The following is a 16,043-nucleotide window of genomic DNA, read 5'->3' as shown; positions in this document are numbered from 1 at the left end:
ATGTCTGGAACGCCATCTGATTGGTGACGCTTGTTACCATGGTCCTGTGTAAAACAGAAGTTGTGATTTATTTACAGAGGCCCTTGCTTGCCTTTCCCCACGTTTTCCTGCTATCCTAAACAGCTTCAGACTGTTGCTGGCGACGGTAACGTTACTATATGGCTTTCTTCGGGATAACGAATTTGGGCTATCACAACCCCATCGGAGACAATATGTTAGTGAGTCCAAGATCGTCTGCTTCTCCCCGAGGTGAGTGCTTTGCTAACGTTAGCTAGCTACTGTACTGTAACGTTATCTGTGTTAATTTGTTTACACTGACTTAACGTTACTTGCTAATTACCTACGTTAACTTAACTAAATGGTCAGTCATTAAAACAAGCAGAATATGTATGTTAAATGTCATAGCTTTGCTTTATCTGTGCTGACATGGATAATCATTCGAAGGTACAAGCGGTCATGCCGGGAACAACCTGCCTTTGCATTTATAGATGAGGTTGATTCAAGGAGCTGGGCTAAACAGTCAGGACTGCCCTCCATCCAAGTCCAGACGGGACCCCTAAAATGCACTGATACCGGCAGTATCTACAACCAGCCTTCTCCCTTCAGCCCAGACATAGACCAAGGGAGCCAGGAGCGATACAGAGAGATGCTCAAACGGGTTCAGATACCAAGATGTAAGTTAGATGTGAGTACTCTTAAGTATCACTTATCATTTCATGTACAGGTGGTAGGCCTTAGCAGTTCAACATTTCAGTTTGAATGAAATACACTGATCAAAAATATAAACGCAACATGTAAAGTGTTGGTTTCATGAGCTGAAATAAAAGATCCCAGAAATGTTCCATATGCACAAAGCTTATTTCTCTCTTTACATCCCTGTTAGTGAGAATTTATCCTTTGCCAGGATAATCCATCCACCTAACAGGTGTGGCATATCAAGAAGCTGATTAAGCAGCATGTTCATTACACAGGTGCGCCTGGTGCTGGGGACAATAGAAGGCCACTACAAAATGTGCAGTTTTGTCACACAACACAATGCCACAGATGTCTCAAGTTTTGAGGGAGCGTGCAATTGATATTGCCAGAGCTGTTGTCAGAGAATATAATGTTAATTTCTCTACCATAAGCCTCTACCAATGTGGTTTTAGACATTTTGGGAGTACATCCAACTGGCCTCAGAACCGCAGACCACGTATGGCGTCGTGTGGGCGTGCGGTTTGCTGATGTCAACATTGTGAACAGAGTACCATATGGTGGCAGTGGGGTATGGTATGGGCAGGCATAAGCTATGGACAACAAACACAATTGCAATTTATCGATGGCAATTTGAATGCACAAAAATACAGTGATGAGATCTTGAGGCACATTTTCTTTTTTTAAAGGTATCTGACCAACAGATGCATATCTATATTCCCAGTCATGTGAAATCCATAGATTAGGGCCTAATACATTTATTTCAATTGACTGATTTCCTCATATGAACTGTAAAATCAATGAAATTGTTGCATTTATATTTTTGTTCAGTATACATTTTACTAAACTGAAGGCAAGGGCACACCGTGGATCAACATTGAGTGACATGTACTCATCTTCCCTAGCCCCGAATCAGCTGTACTCAGTGCCCCTGACAGACAGACAGCAGTGTGGATGGTGGATGCCTAATGGAGGCCAAGGAAAGATGCACGAACCCTGGACCAAAGTGAGACGATTTCCCCAGCAAGAACAGTGAGATGACCAAGTGAGTGTCATGTCGGATTCTAACGTGTTTCTTCAAGTCAGATGTGTCAGTGGCCTGCTCACCCTCTGTCTACTGTTTTTACTCAGGTTTGTGAAAGAGATGTCAATGACGGACCGAGAGTTCAGCTTATTCTGAGTTCCACTCCTGCAGTAACACACACACACACAATCCCATCCAAAGACCTCTGGGACCTTTAAACTGTAAGGACTATTGTGGTTTAATAAACTGAGACATTTTCATCATGGCATGTTATTTATTTCTGTGAGCTAATGTATCAGGTTGTCAATTGACCTCTGCCTTTCAACTGGTAAAATTGAGCTGTTACCTCTCTCTAGAGGAATACAATTGTAATGCCCATAAGGAAATAAGAGTATTTTGTTTCAGTAATTAGTTATTGTCACTCAGTCAGGTCATTCATTGGACCTTGGGGATAGTAACTGAATATCTCGGATCGGATACGATATTATGACTGAAAAGTGTCTAGCCAAATATTTGATACGGCATGTTTGTATATTTAGTAAAGCTTGTATTTTGCATACTTTCAGTACATTAACTAAATCAATAAAATGATAAGTAAATGTTTTCCTCATGTTATCTTTAACGTTTTTCTAAATAAGCTAACATTACAGTATCATTAATAACATATGAGGTCAAAGGAATATCCAGATCTCTTTGCCAGATATCACTTGCTTTCTGTCAGTACACTTTTGGCAGCATAACCAGTCATCCATCACATTTACCCCATCCCTACCCTAACTCCTCCCTCATCTTGTAGGCTCCTTCCCTGTGCTCTTGTACTGTATGCAGTGTGCTTTAACTTGCTAGTCCCTTTCCAATATGCTTGTGTAAACTCCTGGAGTTTCTATGTAAATGTAATGATCTGTGAGAGAGGCACTCTACCTGAGAAACAATGCTGTTTCTGATTACAGGGTCATTGAGTGAGTCAGTCTCAATGGCGGGCTTGAACAATTCAGAGGATATGGCTGTAGCTACCTGGCGTCTGTACACTGAGCACTGTAACCCCTTCATGATAGTGCATGGAGGGACAAAGATATGAATCCTCTCATGTATGAAATGTATTGGGTATCTGGGACTGCTTGCTCTCATCTAACAATTTCATTGGTCAGTATCTGCTCAATGACAATCAGCCAATGGTAATCCTAGTTTTTACAACGGGTAAAGAAAGCCGCACACATTAACAGCAATCGACACCACATAAAACAGCCATTGTTTAAAAAAAAAAAGTTATTCAAGGAGAAATGTTATTTTGTCTGTCATAGTCCTAAACTCTGCTTGTCCTCACCTCAGGAAAAAACGGTGCCTTCTGAACTCCTTCAACACGGGTAGAAAACAAAAAGAAGGGGGCCGGATTCATCAGGCTTGAGCAAAGCACACTTTCAGTAGTTCTGGGACGACCCTCCCCTCATCTGTGCCCTAAAAACATCCCAAGAGTCAACAATTAACAACCACCCAACCCAAAGACAAGACAGCCCATAGAAATAGAATAGAACGTGCATCATCTTACTAACCACGTCCATTCTATGTATTCTATTTCTATGTTAATCACTCTCGATTGGGCACAACCTCAGTCATTTATTGACCCCAAGACCTTTACTGTTCCCTGGCGGTCCCACACGCTCAAGGCCAAACATCACTACACGGGAAGGGGCCAATAACATGAGGCTGCATTAGCTTGCTTTGGTACGAACATTATCAACTTTTAGTGTCCATAGTCAAGTGTGTTTTGAATATGTTATGGGGAAGTCAAAATAAAGTCAGTGTTGAGTCAATGCTAAGGTCAGTAAATTATTTCCATTAGCTTTCACAGGCTATCCATCCTTCCCTTGATTTCTCTGCCTCTGTGAAACTCAGTTCCTCTTCCCACTGTATTCTCCAGTGGCTTGTTCAAGTAAGGCAGAGTTGTAATACTGCTCACACTGCTGATTGTGTCCTGTCTCTCTGAGGAGGGCCCTGAAGTCTGATAGGGATGGGATCAGTGCATAACCTGACTGAGCTTAGTCCTGCAGTAGTGTTTGCTCAATAAAAAGGTACAGTGTACAATCTGTATATCTGTGGAAAAGCGACATCTAATGAGTATGTGTGATCAAATCTAGGGCCAGTGTTTGAAATACTGTAGTTGGCTGCAGTTGATCAGTTGGTACCATTGAGCTTGAGCTTACGTCTGGCATTTTACAAGAAAGCGTTCTGCCCTTTGATCCTTATCGTTGGAATGGAATCATCATAAGCGTAATAATTCATCAATAATAACAACAACCATAAGGTTAATACAAATTATGAATACAGAGGTGATAAAAAATACCCAACGTTAAAACAAACAAAATTGAAAACAGGATACCACAATCAGACATGCTTTAAAGCAGTTAAGTTAGGCAAAAAAGCAGTTTGTTGTATCATAAAAACCTCACAGTGAAAATAGTTATGCCCCTTCAAGATTACAAAGCACAGTATTCAGCCATATATATATATATATATATATATATATATATATATATATATATATATATATATCCATCTTTCTTTAGAAAATACTCGTTAGCGATTCAAACTTAGGAGGCTGTCCGGTACCACTGTATTTAATGCCCAGGCTTTCCCCTCTGGTTCTGGAACATCTTTTGTAGTTCTGAGTCCTTTCATTTCCATTTGCAAAACAAATGGAAAGGGACACATTTGAAAGGGATGGAGCAGTTGACAGTATGCCTTTGCCGTATACGACAGTGCCTTGGGTGCCCGAACTGTTATAGCTGGACTGAGTCATGGTGGGGGGAACAAATTTGACAAGGGTTGAGGAGGAGGGGGGACCATCCTATTTCCTCTCATTTTGTTGAACCAACAGGTTGAACCCTCTCCCCTGGACTTAAAAAAGGCTACCAAGCCTCTATTTAATCTTAAATAACACATTTTAGAGATGGAGGCAGAGTAATCATATAGATGTCATCGATGATAAACTGTACTGGACCTATTTGCTGGCTGATTGATAAACAAAATGAAAGTTGTTACACATTTTGCCCATATTGATTAATAGCATTTGCCAGTACTGTACTAAAAAGACTGAGGGTACTGTCGTGCAACAGATTGAGTTGGTGATCATTGCAGACTTTTGCGAGAACATAACAGACATGTCTTGCCTTGTTTTTCGTAAATACTTTGGTCTTTGGTCAATATTTTCCTTCAATTTATACACATATTCCTACACACAAATATGCATGTACATACACACTTATAAACGTGTAATAAACTGGATATTTGTGCATGTATATATTCAGACTTTTTCATAAAGGAATTTTTGCACAAAACATCAAGATTAAAATAAATAATAACCCAGAAATAAAACATGAGTACCTGTTTCATAATTCTGCTGGAAGAAAAAAAATTATGAAAAAAAATTATAAAAAAATCACATAAAATGATGTCAAATAAAAAGTAGCCTTATGTACTTTTTTTGACACAGGCTAAAGGCGTTGTTTTAAATAAACAGACTTTGCATCTTTAAAGTAGCCTGAGAGAAAGGCTAGACATGAGAAAAACACTTGTCCTTCCATGTGTGCGGGCGCCAAAACATGGCTGCCACATAAGTACACTTTCCTTCTCAACAAGAACACTTTCCTTCTCAACAAGAACATTTCCTTCTCAACAAGAACACTTTCCTTCTCAACAAGAACATTTCCTTCTCAAGTCCTGGAGTCACAAAGTCTTTTCTCTTGGCTCGGGTTTCAAGTGATGGCGTCGCTAGTTGTTACCCGCTAGCTCGCGGTGCAAGTCCTCCCTCAGTAGTGCTGCCGCGGGAATGGTCCCGGCTAGTGCTGCCACGGCTGCTAACTATTGGGCGGTCCATCATTCAGGAAGTAGGTCGTCATTTCCCCTTTGCCCTTTACTTTAACAACCCCACGGCACTCCAGAACATATCCTATATCTGAAAGCACCTGGTGGAGGTCCGTGGTAACCTGAGGAGAGTGGAAAAATTTGCATTTTTGACCGGCATACACTATGCTTATTAGGAACGGAGTATGACCTACTGAGTGTTAACTGATTGAAATCCTCCATACCTGAATGCGGTCTGGGACTCCTGTGCTGTCCATGCGACTGGCTACGTTGACCGTGTTCCCCCATATATCGTACTGGGGCTTCCGTGCTCCAATCACCCCTGCCACCACTGGCCCAATATTCAGACCTGAAAAAAGAGAGACAGATCATAGATTCATAAACATAGCGGTCATTCATACCAAACTCATGCATCCAACCATATTCTACTCTTTCCTATTAACCAATGCTCTCTCTGGTCTGCAACACTGGTTCCTATCCCACTCAATCCTGTCTGTGTTTCAGAACTTCATGTGATATTATTTAACCTCAGCTTGTTTAAAGCTTGTTGAGCTTTTTCAGACTGTTTCCCCTCACCTATCTTCATCTGGAAGTTGTTGAAGGAATGCTCGTTGATGTACTTCATCTGTTCCCTCAGTCTCATGGCGTAGTCGGCCAGAGCCGTGATGTGGGAGCGGCCCTCACGGTCGTAGGTGGAATCATTGAGACCTGAAGCGGCCATGTAGGTGCTGCCAATAGTCTTGATCTTCTCCAGCTGACGAAACTTCTCCTCACTGATGATCTGAGAGTAGGACAAAACACAAAGCCTCAGGTTTGAGTTTGACCAAAAATGTCCTATTTTAAATGCATGAGGCCAACGATGACTGTACTGAAAATGCACCAAAGGGCAAAAGACACGGAATTCACAATGACACTAAGCGTCCAAAATTCCATAGGCTACCCTCTCCTCTCCCTCTTTACCTCGTCAAAGTCAGCGATGATCTCGTTGAGCAGCCTAAGACACTCCACTCCCTCATTGTTGGCCTCCAGCTCCACGTAGAACTCAGAGAAGTTGGAAATGGAGGCGAACATGACGGCTACACACTCACAGGACTGGTAGTAGAGCTCGTCGTTACGGCGCTCACGCGCCAGGAAGTGAGCCGCTACGTCCTTGGGCAGGATGTTGTGGAGGAGACGGCGGTTGTAGGCCTGAAGCTCCTCCATCTCCTCCTTCTCCTCTGTGGCCTGGAAGGAGGACATGAGGGAAAAAGGTTAAGATAGGTGGGGACATCTTATACTACACTATGTTCTGCTGTAGTCAAGGTAGAGGAGTGCCCCCCTGTAGGCCCATGGTACCTGTAGTTTCCAGAGGAAGTCGAGGCGTGAAGTGGACTCCACCTGCTGGGCATGGAGGTAGAGCGCCAGCACAAACACAGTGAGAATCACAGGAGTCATGACTCTCAGAGATACTTTGGTCACACTGAACGGGCTGCAGAGAGACAGAACAGGAGGTCAGAGAGGAACAGCTAGAAAGAAAACCAAGAAAGACACAAACCAATCTGCAGAGAGAGAGTGGATCAGAGAAAGAGAAAATGGGTCATATACACACCTACACAGATTTAAAACAATGATTTCAGAAAGGCTTTGAATCCAAACTTACCACTCGTCTGTAGTTTCATTGAAACTGGACCATTGAATAGTTTCATTGAAATCACTAAATGAGAAAAAGAAGCAAAATGGTTTAGTCAAAAGAAAACATTGATGACTACAACGTTGTGCCCTCCTGAACGCAGCCCCAGTACTCACAGGGCTTTGGAGGTGACAAAAAGGTCAGCATTTTCAAACAGCGCCACCTGTGGCCACTCCACCAGCAGCAGGAAGGTGAGCTGGATGAGCAGCATGAGGGCCAGCTTCCCTATACTGCTGATCTGGAGGAATACTGAACAGGCCAGCAGGGTCAGCAGCACACTGTAGCTGAAATACTGAGGGAGAGAAGGACAGAGATGATTGATTGATGATCAGATTAACCTGTCATTTATAAAGAACATATAAGACATCAGTATACAACCTGACATCGGTGACACACCCACTCACCTCTGGGAAGGGACATGAGGGGCCCTGGCTGGGACAAATCTCTAGACCCCCATCTACCGACACAGACAGGTTGCGGATGAGACAGGGCGTCACCATGGAAACAGAGATGTTCATCTCCCGGGCGATGCAGTCCACCAAACTCTCCGTGTCACAAGCAAACTACAACAGAGGAGACACACACAAACATGTTCACTTGTGGGGAAATGTTTGCTCTAGGTGTGTGTGTGTCAATCTGTTCAGTCTCACCATGTTGACAAAGGCAGAGATGAAGACGAGGATGATGGTAAACACCCCCACCAGAGTGCTGTTGGTACGAGACTGGACTATCTTCTTTGACACTATCTGCATCGCAGCTGGAAACAGCTACAAGAGAGGAGGAATAAAGGAAAGAACGTTTAGTGTCCAGAATGCATGTGGGTGTGTACAGTAGGTAATGTGTGTGTTGTGGAGATCTTACCTTAACGCAGGAATATATGGCACAGATGAAGAGGATGTTGGCGAGGATGATGAAGATACTGATGTAGATCCCCAGCATGACTGGGGTGCTGCAGGAGGAGACACACAAACAGGAGGACTCAGAAAAGTAAGTGTGAATGTGTATGTGTGTGTGTGTGCGTGTGTAAGCGTGTGTCACTCACTGTGGAAATATGACAATCTGGATGAAGGAGATGAAGCAGAAGACCAGGAGGGTACAAGCCACGTAACCCCCAAAGCGATCGTCTACCTTCTTCGAATACTACCAGAGAGAGATCAGAACCCATTAAAAAACAAATCTTAGGAAACCATCAGCAGACATTAACTGTGAATGTGAACTACATAACACACCAGGGATGAACTAAATAAAGCCCAGAGTATTCTGGGAGATGTACGCAGAGACCTTTTTCTCCAGGCTAGAGGTCTGGAAGGTGAGCAGGAACTTCTTGACGTGGTCTTTCCTCAGCTGGTCGATGCTGCGAGCATCGATGGCTCGCCCCAGAAACTCATCCACCTCATCTTCAGGGTTCATTGCCTCCTGGGCACCACGGCTGGAAAGGGGGAGGGGAGTGAGGAAGGAGGTAGAGAGAGAGAGAGAGAGAGAAAGATATGAGAGAAAGGTAAGATGGTAAGACCTTTAAAGTATGTGAATGTGCATTTTAGCACGTGAGCCTGTCTCCCTGGGTGTGTATTTAGGTGGGTGTGTATATGTGTATGTGTGTATCCCAAACATCCTCAGAGCAATAACCACTCACTTGTCTTTGCTGGACGACTCATCAATCCCCTGAGAAAGAGAAAGGAAAGGAGGATTAACCGACATACAGAAACCCAGACAAGAGATGTAAAAGAGAGGGATTAGCCAATAGATAAGCCCTGTAGGGGAGAGATACAGCTGGCCCTCAGGAGACAGGAGAGGAAAGACAGAAGAGACTATCGGTAGACATTGGGGAACATAATGGAGAGACTACTACAGAGTTTCCCAAACTCAGTCCTGGGGACCCCAAGGGGTGCATGTTTTAGTTTTTGCCCAATGACTACACAGCTGATTCGAATAATCAAAACTTGATGATTAGTTGAATATTTCAATCTGCTGTGTAGTGCTAGCTAGGACAAAAACCAAAACATGCACCCCTTGGGGTGCCAAGGACCGTGTTTGGTAAACGCTGGTAGTGGGACACACAGAGCACTCTGAAGAGAGGTAACATTTATGGGTGAGACTATTGGGATACAATAAGTAGATATAGGGGAGAAGCAGGAGAGACACAGAGAGGTCTCATCTCACCATCTGTCTGAAGACTTTGGAGTCCTTGGTCCTGGAGAACCTTGTGTCGGGCACCCAGCGAGGCATCAGGCCCTCGTTGGAGTTGGACCGCGTCCTCTGCATCTTGGCCATCATGGCCTTCTCGTCTTTCTAGACAGAGGAAAGCACAGACAGAGACAAAGGTTAGACAACTGAAACGGTGAAACCCTTGAGTGGATTAAATGGGTGCTAACATGAACAACCCAATGGGTTGTTCCACCAATTCAGTGCCTTTTGAGTAGTGTAACTTGGTCAAAAAATAATTTAATTTTAACATTTTGTCATAAAGGGCACATGTTGAACTTCATTAAAAAAGTATTCCATTTCAATAGGTTAAAGGGCAACTCTGCCACTTTTCAACATCATATTCATTATCTCCAGCACCAAACCAGTGCCTACATGTGTGAAAACTGCGCATTTCTACATTTTGTATAACTATATATTGAACAAAAATATAAACACAACATGCAACAATTTCAAAGATTCTACAGTTCATATAAGGAAATCAATTAGGCCGTAATCTATAGATTTCACATGACTGGCAAGGGCGCAGCCATGGGTGGACCTGGGAGGGTTTAGGCCCACCCACTGGGGAGCCAGGCCCAGCCAATCAGAATGACGTTTTCCCTACAAAAGGGCTTTATTACAGACAGAAATACGCCTCAGCAACAAGAGTTCAGTTCACATAACAGGGTTGACCTTAAAATGAGGGACTGACGTAAATTAATCACTAATAACATTAAATAAATAATCATCTTTAGAAATTACTTTGACAAAGCAACAAAATAACTAGGGGATGGTGCAAACTTTACATTTTGACACATCTTCTTAGAAGTCACATGGGGTGCAAAGAGTGACATGTCAAAATGAGATTTATTGAATTATCCATGTGGTCTATATTAAAGGGCACTTCATTTAATATAACATGCTTTTAAAATTCAATATTGGTGCACAATGTCTGCTTAAAACATCAAAGAGTTGCAAAAGGCACTCTTCGTGGAACAACCTCAATTCCCCAGTGTTTGGAGAGCCTTGTAAACTGTCATACAACTGTACGTGTGGTGGTTGGCAAGTGTAGGAAGTAGTTTTGTCCCTGACCCGTTTTTGGCTGCAGCCCAGCACCAGGAAGGTCTCAATGCTGTTCTCCTTCAGGTAGGCATTCCTCTCCCCTCCGAAACCCGGCTCCACCTCATAATCCCTATTTAGATACTGCAGGGTGGCTTTGGTGATGTGGATCCTCCTGGGAGAAGGACACAAGGTCAGTCTATGTGTGTGTGTGCGCGCGCACATGTGTGTGTGCATACATGTGTGTGTGTATGTGTGTCTCCCTCACCCTGCCTTGCCCCCAGCCTCCATGTGGTTGGCTAGTGTGACATCGTTGGACCACACGTCAAACTGCCACTTCCTGAGTCCCAGCACCCCACAGTGCACACGGCCACTATGGATTCCCACACGCATGTTGACATTGACCCCCGTCACTTCACGCACCAGCCTGCACATTAACACAAAGAACATGTAGGTTAAATGTCTTTCCAAAAAACACATGATACTCCAACAGGCTGAAGCAATACATTTATGATATATATTTTATGATTTGTCATGTCTAGAAAATATGGCATCTCCCCACACACAGACGTTCCCCATACTCACGAGATGGCCTCTATCATGTCGACGCCCATCTCCACACAGCAGTGGGCGTGGTCAGCGCGGGGCTCAGGCAGCCCAGACACACAGTAGTAACAGTCCCCCAGGATCTTAATACGCAGACAGTGGTTCTCCTACAGACAGATAGACAAAGCACTTATGGCAGTTAGAGAGGGACAGAGAACCAATTATATTCAATTGGAAGGGCAAGACAGCAGTTAATGGAGAAAATTTGTGAAAAAATGGGGGAAGTGGAAAAGAGAAAGGTGAAGAGAAATTCTTATTTACAGATGCTAGTTTGTCGAAGCGGGCGAAGAGCTCGTTGAGAGTCATGACCAACTCCTGAGCAGTACACTGAGACGCCAAGCTGGTGAAACCCTCAATGTCCGCAAACAGAATACTGAAGAGAAAGAGAGAGACAGGATTGATTGATCAGTAACTAATCGGATGACCCTTCCTCCTCCTGTTATGTGTTGGGGTAGTCTTTCCACAGCCTTAATGTCTGTCTAGTTGCCTGTGTGTGTGTGTGTGTGTGTGTGTGTGTGTGTGTGTGTGTGTGTGTGTGTGTGTGTGTGTGTGTGTGTGTGTATAGTCGGTGCTGTAATTGAATCTGGGCTGAAGCTCCCATTCTTTGGGGATTATCTTATCTTGGCTGCTGGTAATTAAGTATTCCCTTACTAGTGTTAATTAGCCCGCTCTCTGCCAAGCCCTGAGTAAGGGTGTGTGTGTGTGTGTGTCTGTGTGTGTGTGTGTGTGTGTGTGTGTGTGTGTGTCTGCGTGCATGCATGTGTATGTGTGTGTCTGCGTGCATGCATGTGTATATACAGTATGTGTGTATGATAATGTTGATGTGCAGTGTTGAATAAATATACAAGTACCCTGCCTTTATTTGATAAAAGATACTGTTGAATAACAGTTAAATGAGGTCAAGAGATAAAACACATCAACACTGTGTTACATGTTAAGGCGTCTGCATGCTTCCCAGCCGAAACAGTCCGGAACAGTTTGTGTACATATTATAACCACATTTTGTGACGTTTTTGCATGTTTTGGACTTCGGTGAGGGTTTTTCGGCTGTTCGGGCACACACATTTTTTTCTAGAGGCAAGCCAAAGTTCGGAGCTGAAGTCTACGCCCCTTCCTCAGTGATTGGTCAACATTAGGGATTCCTATTAGTCCTCATTCAATGAGGGACGACACGTTTTTATGCACATTGAGAAATATTGCACCAAACATTAGTTAAATGTCAAATTGACCGACTAAGATCTCCTTGGCAAAAAACGTCAAAATTAATGACAGATTTCTTGAGTTATCTTAGACCAATTCTGACTATTTTGGCTACGGCGTCTCAAAATAGACAAACAGTTCTATTGCGCTTTTTTCAAGCGAAGCACACTCTTCGGTTCTCCTAGCTGACATTGGCTAGCCACCAGCCGAACTGAAGAATGCTGATGCCTTTAGAGGTCATAGCTCTTGTCAGTTTGGTTTGTTGAAGAAATGCTGTGGTTACTGATGTGTCGTTGTCAGGGCAGGGCTACTGAGGTTACCAGGATGATTGTGTCTATGCTGACCTGACGTTGTCATGTTTCTGGATGTAGATCTTATGGAACATCATGTCTTCTTTCTTAGCGTTGATGTCAGCCTTCATCTCCATGGCAACATGCCTTGGCAACACAGACAGCAAGAGGCGTTCCTGAAGTGTTGAGAGAGGTATCTGGCTTAGTTAGTGTCTGCATTTAATAAATACAGTTGAAGTCGGAAGTTTACATACACCTTAGCCAAATACATTTAAACTCAGTTTTTCACAATTCCTGACATTTAATCAGAGTAAAAATTCCTTGTCTTATCATAGTTAGGATCACCACTTTATTTTTAGAATGTGAAATGTCAGAATAGTATTAGAGAGAATTATTTATTTCAGCTTTTATTTTTTTTCATCACATTCCCAGTGGGTCAGAAGTTTACATACACTCAATTAGTATTTGGTAGCATTGCCTTTATATTGTTTAACTTGGGTCAAACATTTCGGGTAGCCTTCCACAAGTATCCCACAATAAGTTGGGTGAATTTTGGCCCATTCCTCCTGACAGAGCTGGTGTAACTGAGTCAGGTTTGTAGGCCTCCTTGCTCGCACACACTTCTTCAGTTCTGCCCACAAATGGTCTATCGGATTGAGGTCGGGGCTTTGTGATGGCCACTCCAATACTTTGACTTTGTTGTCCATAAGCCATTTTGCCAAAACTGTGGAAGTATGCTTGGGGTCATTGTCCATTTGGAAGACCCATTTGCGACCAAGCTTTAACTTCCTGACTGATGTCTTGAGATGTTGCTTCAATATAGCCACATCATTTTACTTCCTCATGATGCCATCTATTTTGTGAAGTGCACCAGTCCCTCCTGCAGTCAATTAGCCTATCAGAAGCTTCTAAAGCCATGACATCATGTTCTGGAATTATCCAAGCTGTTTAAAGGCACAGGCAACTTAGTGTATGTAAACTTCTGACCCACTGGAATTGTGATACAGTGAATTATAAGTGAAATAATCTGTCTGTAAATAATTGTTGGAAAAATAACTTGTGTCATGCACAAAGTAGATGTCCTAACCGACTTGACAAAACTATAGTTTGTTAACAAGAAATTTGTGGAGTGGTTGAAAAACGAGTTTTAATGACTCCAACCTAAGTGTATGTAAACTTCTGACTTCAACTGTATGTCCTTCAAAATTACTGCTTCCTGTCAGTCAGCGGAGGTGTTTACACAGTGTGTGTGTGTGTACCTGCTGCTGGTTCTCTCTCTGCAGGTGCAGTCTGGCCTGAATGTATCCTCTGGTCTCCTGGAAGGCCTGTCTCTGAGACACCTCAGCAGGGTAGTGGGTACAGATCCCAATGATGTTAGTGCACAGGAATATCAGCACGTTGGCGCTCAGCTAGAAGAGAGGAGGATAAAGAAAGGGGACATTTAGAGACTTGACCCCACATCGGTTTTTCCAAAACATTCTGTGCTAGGGGGCAGCGTAGAGCCATGTTGTGGGTATCTGGATAGGGATGTACAGTATCAAACACAGTGATGAAACACACATGGAATCTGATAGTGAAATGGTGCTTTCTCTGCTCTCTCTGTCTCTCTCCCTGCACATCTCTCGCTCTCTTTAATTCTTTGATGGCATACACACAGATTCACAGGTCATACTGTGGCCAATGACACATTGTGCTTCTCCTCAAGGACTGAGATGTACAATTACATCATTTATAATACATTACATACCCCTGACCTTGTATGGAAATACACAATATCCATGCTTTTACTCACACACACGTGCAAGCATGCACGCACACGCACACAGACGCCAAGAAAAAACATTAACATTCCCTGTGGAGGGATGATGATCCTGTTTGTGGGATCGTTTTTTCCTCGTGCTCTCGTCCTCTCATGGCAGTCCATTGACCACTTCATATGTTTACCATCTTGCTTTCTGAACTCGTTAAACTTGAAATGAAACAGAGGTTTTTTTGTGTCCTGGCTCTGGGACCTCCCCTGTCACACTGTCCCCGGAGTGTCCCCAGCTGTAGCGTGGGAAAAAACTCTGCCCTCTGACACGCTGAGAGGCTGTTCACTTTAAAGATGGCCTCTTGTTTACAGTTTGCTGCGTGAGAGAGTGGAAACACTCCACTCCACCCGAGGCTGTTTTTTGGACACAAACACTGGCTTGCTACATGCCAACAGGAAACACTGTTATGTCACACCCTATGTGGCGACCCTAAATGAGCAAATAAGTTAAGGGGCTAATGTGCCAGCTAGGGTTAACCATGGTCTTCCCTATCTAAACCACATCTTTCCTTGGAGGTATAAGATTAGATATTTTTCTAAATTCAATATTTCTTTGCCAAACCTCACTCTCTCTTTCTTTCTTATGCTCTCCCTCTACTTTATATGAAAGTGATTCTATCATCCTTATAAATCTTTTAATCATCCTGAAATAGACAGTTGATTGCCCCATCATTATGCAGGTGAAGCCTGACTCCTACTGGGCAGAAACAGTAACACAGGTAAGCTTGGTTGGAATGATTTAAGGTTTACAGTAAACATACAACCATTATATTGCACACTTTAAAATATTCCTCCCCCTAAGAACATTATACAAGAACGGGATGAAATTCCACCTAGCCGATATGTGTGCATTTCGTCAAAGAGTGACATTAACTGAAGAAGGCTTGGTTTAGCTAATAGCCCCTTATCTCTTAATCCACATCTGGTCCATGAATTCACTTTGAACTCTCCCTGACCTTTCCGAGAAACAAGTGCATAGGTGAATATGCAGAGTTTTACACCAAGGAAGAGGGAAAGAAATAAAACAGGAAGAATAAGAGAAAAGATAAATAAACAAGATACATGGAGAAAATGGGGAAAGGGGGAGCGAGAGATAGAATGAGAAGCAGCAATAAAAAAGAGAGAGGAAGATATGTGAGCTAAGGGAAGGGGTATTAACCTGGGGAGGGAGGAGGGGTGAGTGTAGAAAATAGAATAGCATTCAAGGGACAACAACAGATAACATGGAGACAGGGAGGTGTTAAGGGGAGGAAGGATGTGGTGGTAGTGGAGTGAGTGAGAGAGAGAGAGAGAGAGACGGAGGGAGTGAGGGACAGAGAGAGACGGAGGAAGTGAGGGAGAGAGAGTGACGGAAGGAGTAGGAGAGAGAGGGGGGAGAGATAGAAAGAAAGAGAAAAAGAGAGAGAGAGAGAGAGAGAGACGGAAGGAGAGAGAGAAAGAGAGAGAGAGAGAGAGAGAGAGAGAAAGAGAAGACAGATATGGGACACAGTGACATTAGGCAGATGGTTCCGAGCGCTCAGCTCTGTTTACATTACTCTCACTGTTCAAGCAAAAACAGCCCAAAGAGAAGAGAGAAACCTGCTGTGTGTGTGTGTGTGTGTGTGCGTTGTATGTTTACTTAAGTAGTCTGTAGAGAAAGTACTGTGT

At 43.3% G+C, this 16,043-nt stretch overlaps 1 protein-coding gene and 1 long non-coding RNA gene across 3 annotated transcripts in view; one reads left to right on the top strand and one right to left on the bottom strand.

Moving 5' to 3' along the window:
- Positions 1–31: 31 nt before the first annotated feature.
- LOC106566717 (uncharacterized) lies at positions 32–1,980 on the top strand. 2 transcript variants are annotated; one of them, XR_001319933.2, is made up of 4 exons: positions 32–249; positions 489–685; positions 1,599–1,738; positions 1,825–1,980. It is a non-coding gene; the product is annotated as an uncharacterized lncRNA (long non-coding RNA). The 2 variants fall into 2 exon arrangements; XR_001319932.2 differs by having other exon boundaries at positions 34–249; positions 489–674.
- Positions 1,972–16,043, bottom strand: part of LOC106566714 (adenylate cyclase type 6) — a 104,724-nt gene continuing 90,652 nt past the window's right edge. The window contains 20 exon segments of the mRNA XM_014135026.2: positions 1,972–5,700; positions 5,803–5,927; positions 6,155–6,359; positions 6,539–6,802; positions 6,914–7,046; positions 7,218–7,271; positions 7,364–7,539; positions 7,652–7,810; positions 7,898–8,014; positions 8,109–8,196; positions 8,290–8,387; positions 8,529–8,676; positions 8,881–8,909; positions 9,408–9,536; positions 10,524–10,665; positions 10,759–10,917; positions 11,076–11,203; positions 11,358–11,469; positions 12,641–12,762; positions 13,846–13,995. Of these exon segments, the coding sequence (XP_013990501.1) occupies positions 5,572–5,700; positions 5,803–5,927; positions 6,155–6,359; positions 6,539–6,802; positions 6,914–7,046; positions 7,218–7,271; positions 7,364–7,539; positions 7,652–7,810; positions 7,898–8,014; positions 8,109–8,196; positions 8,290–8,387; positions 8,529–8,676; positions 8,881–8,909; positions 9,408–9,536; positions 10,524–10,665; positions 10,759–10,917; positions 11,076–11,203; positions 11,358–11,469; positions 12,641–12,762; positions 13,846–13,995 (2,667 nt within the window). The 3' untranslated portion in view covers positions 1,972–5,571.

This window comes from Salmo salar, chromosome ssa13, assembly GCF_905237065.1.
Source record: "Salmo salar chromosome ssa13, Ssal_v3.1, whole genome shotgun sequence".
Classification (NCBI taxonomy): Eukaryota; Metazoa; Chordata; class Actinopteri; order Salmoniformes; family Salmonidae; genus Salmo; species Salmo salar.
Note: the sequence above shows the minus strand (reverse complement) of the source record. Positions and strands in the feature narration are given on the sequence as shown.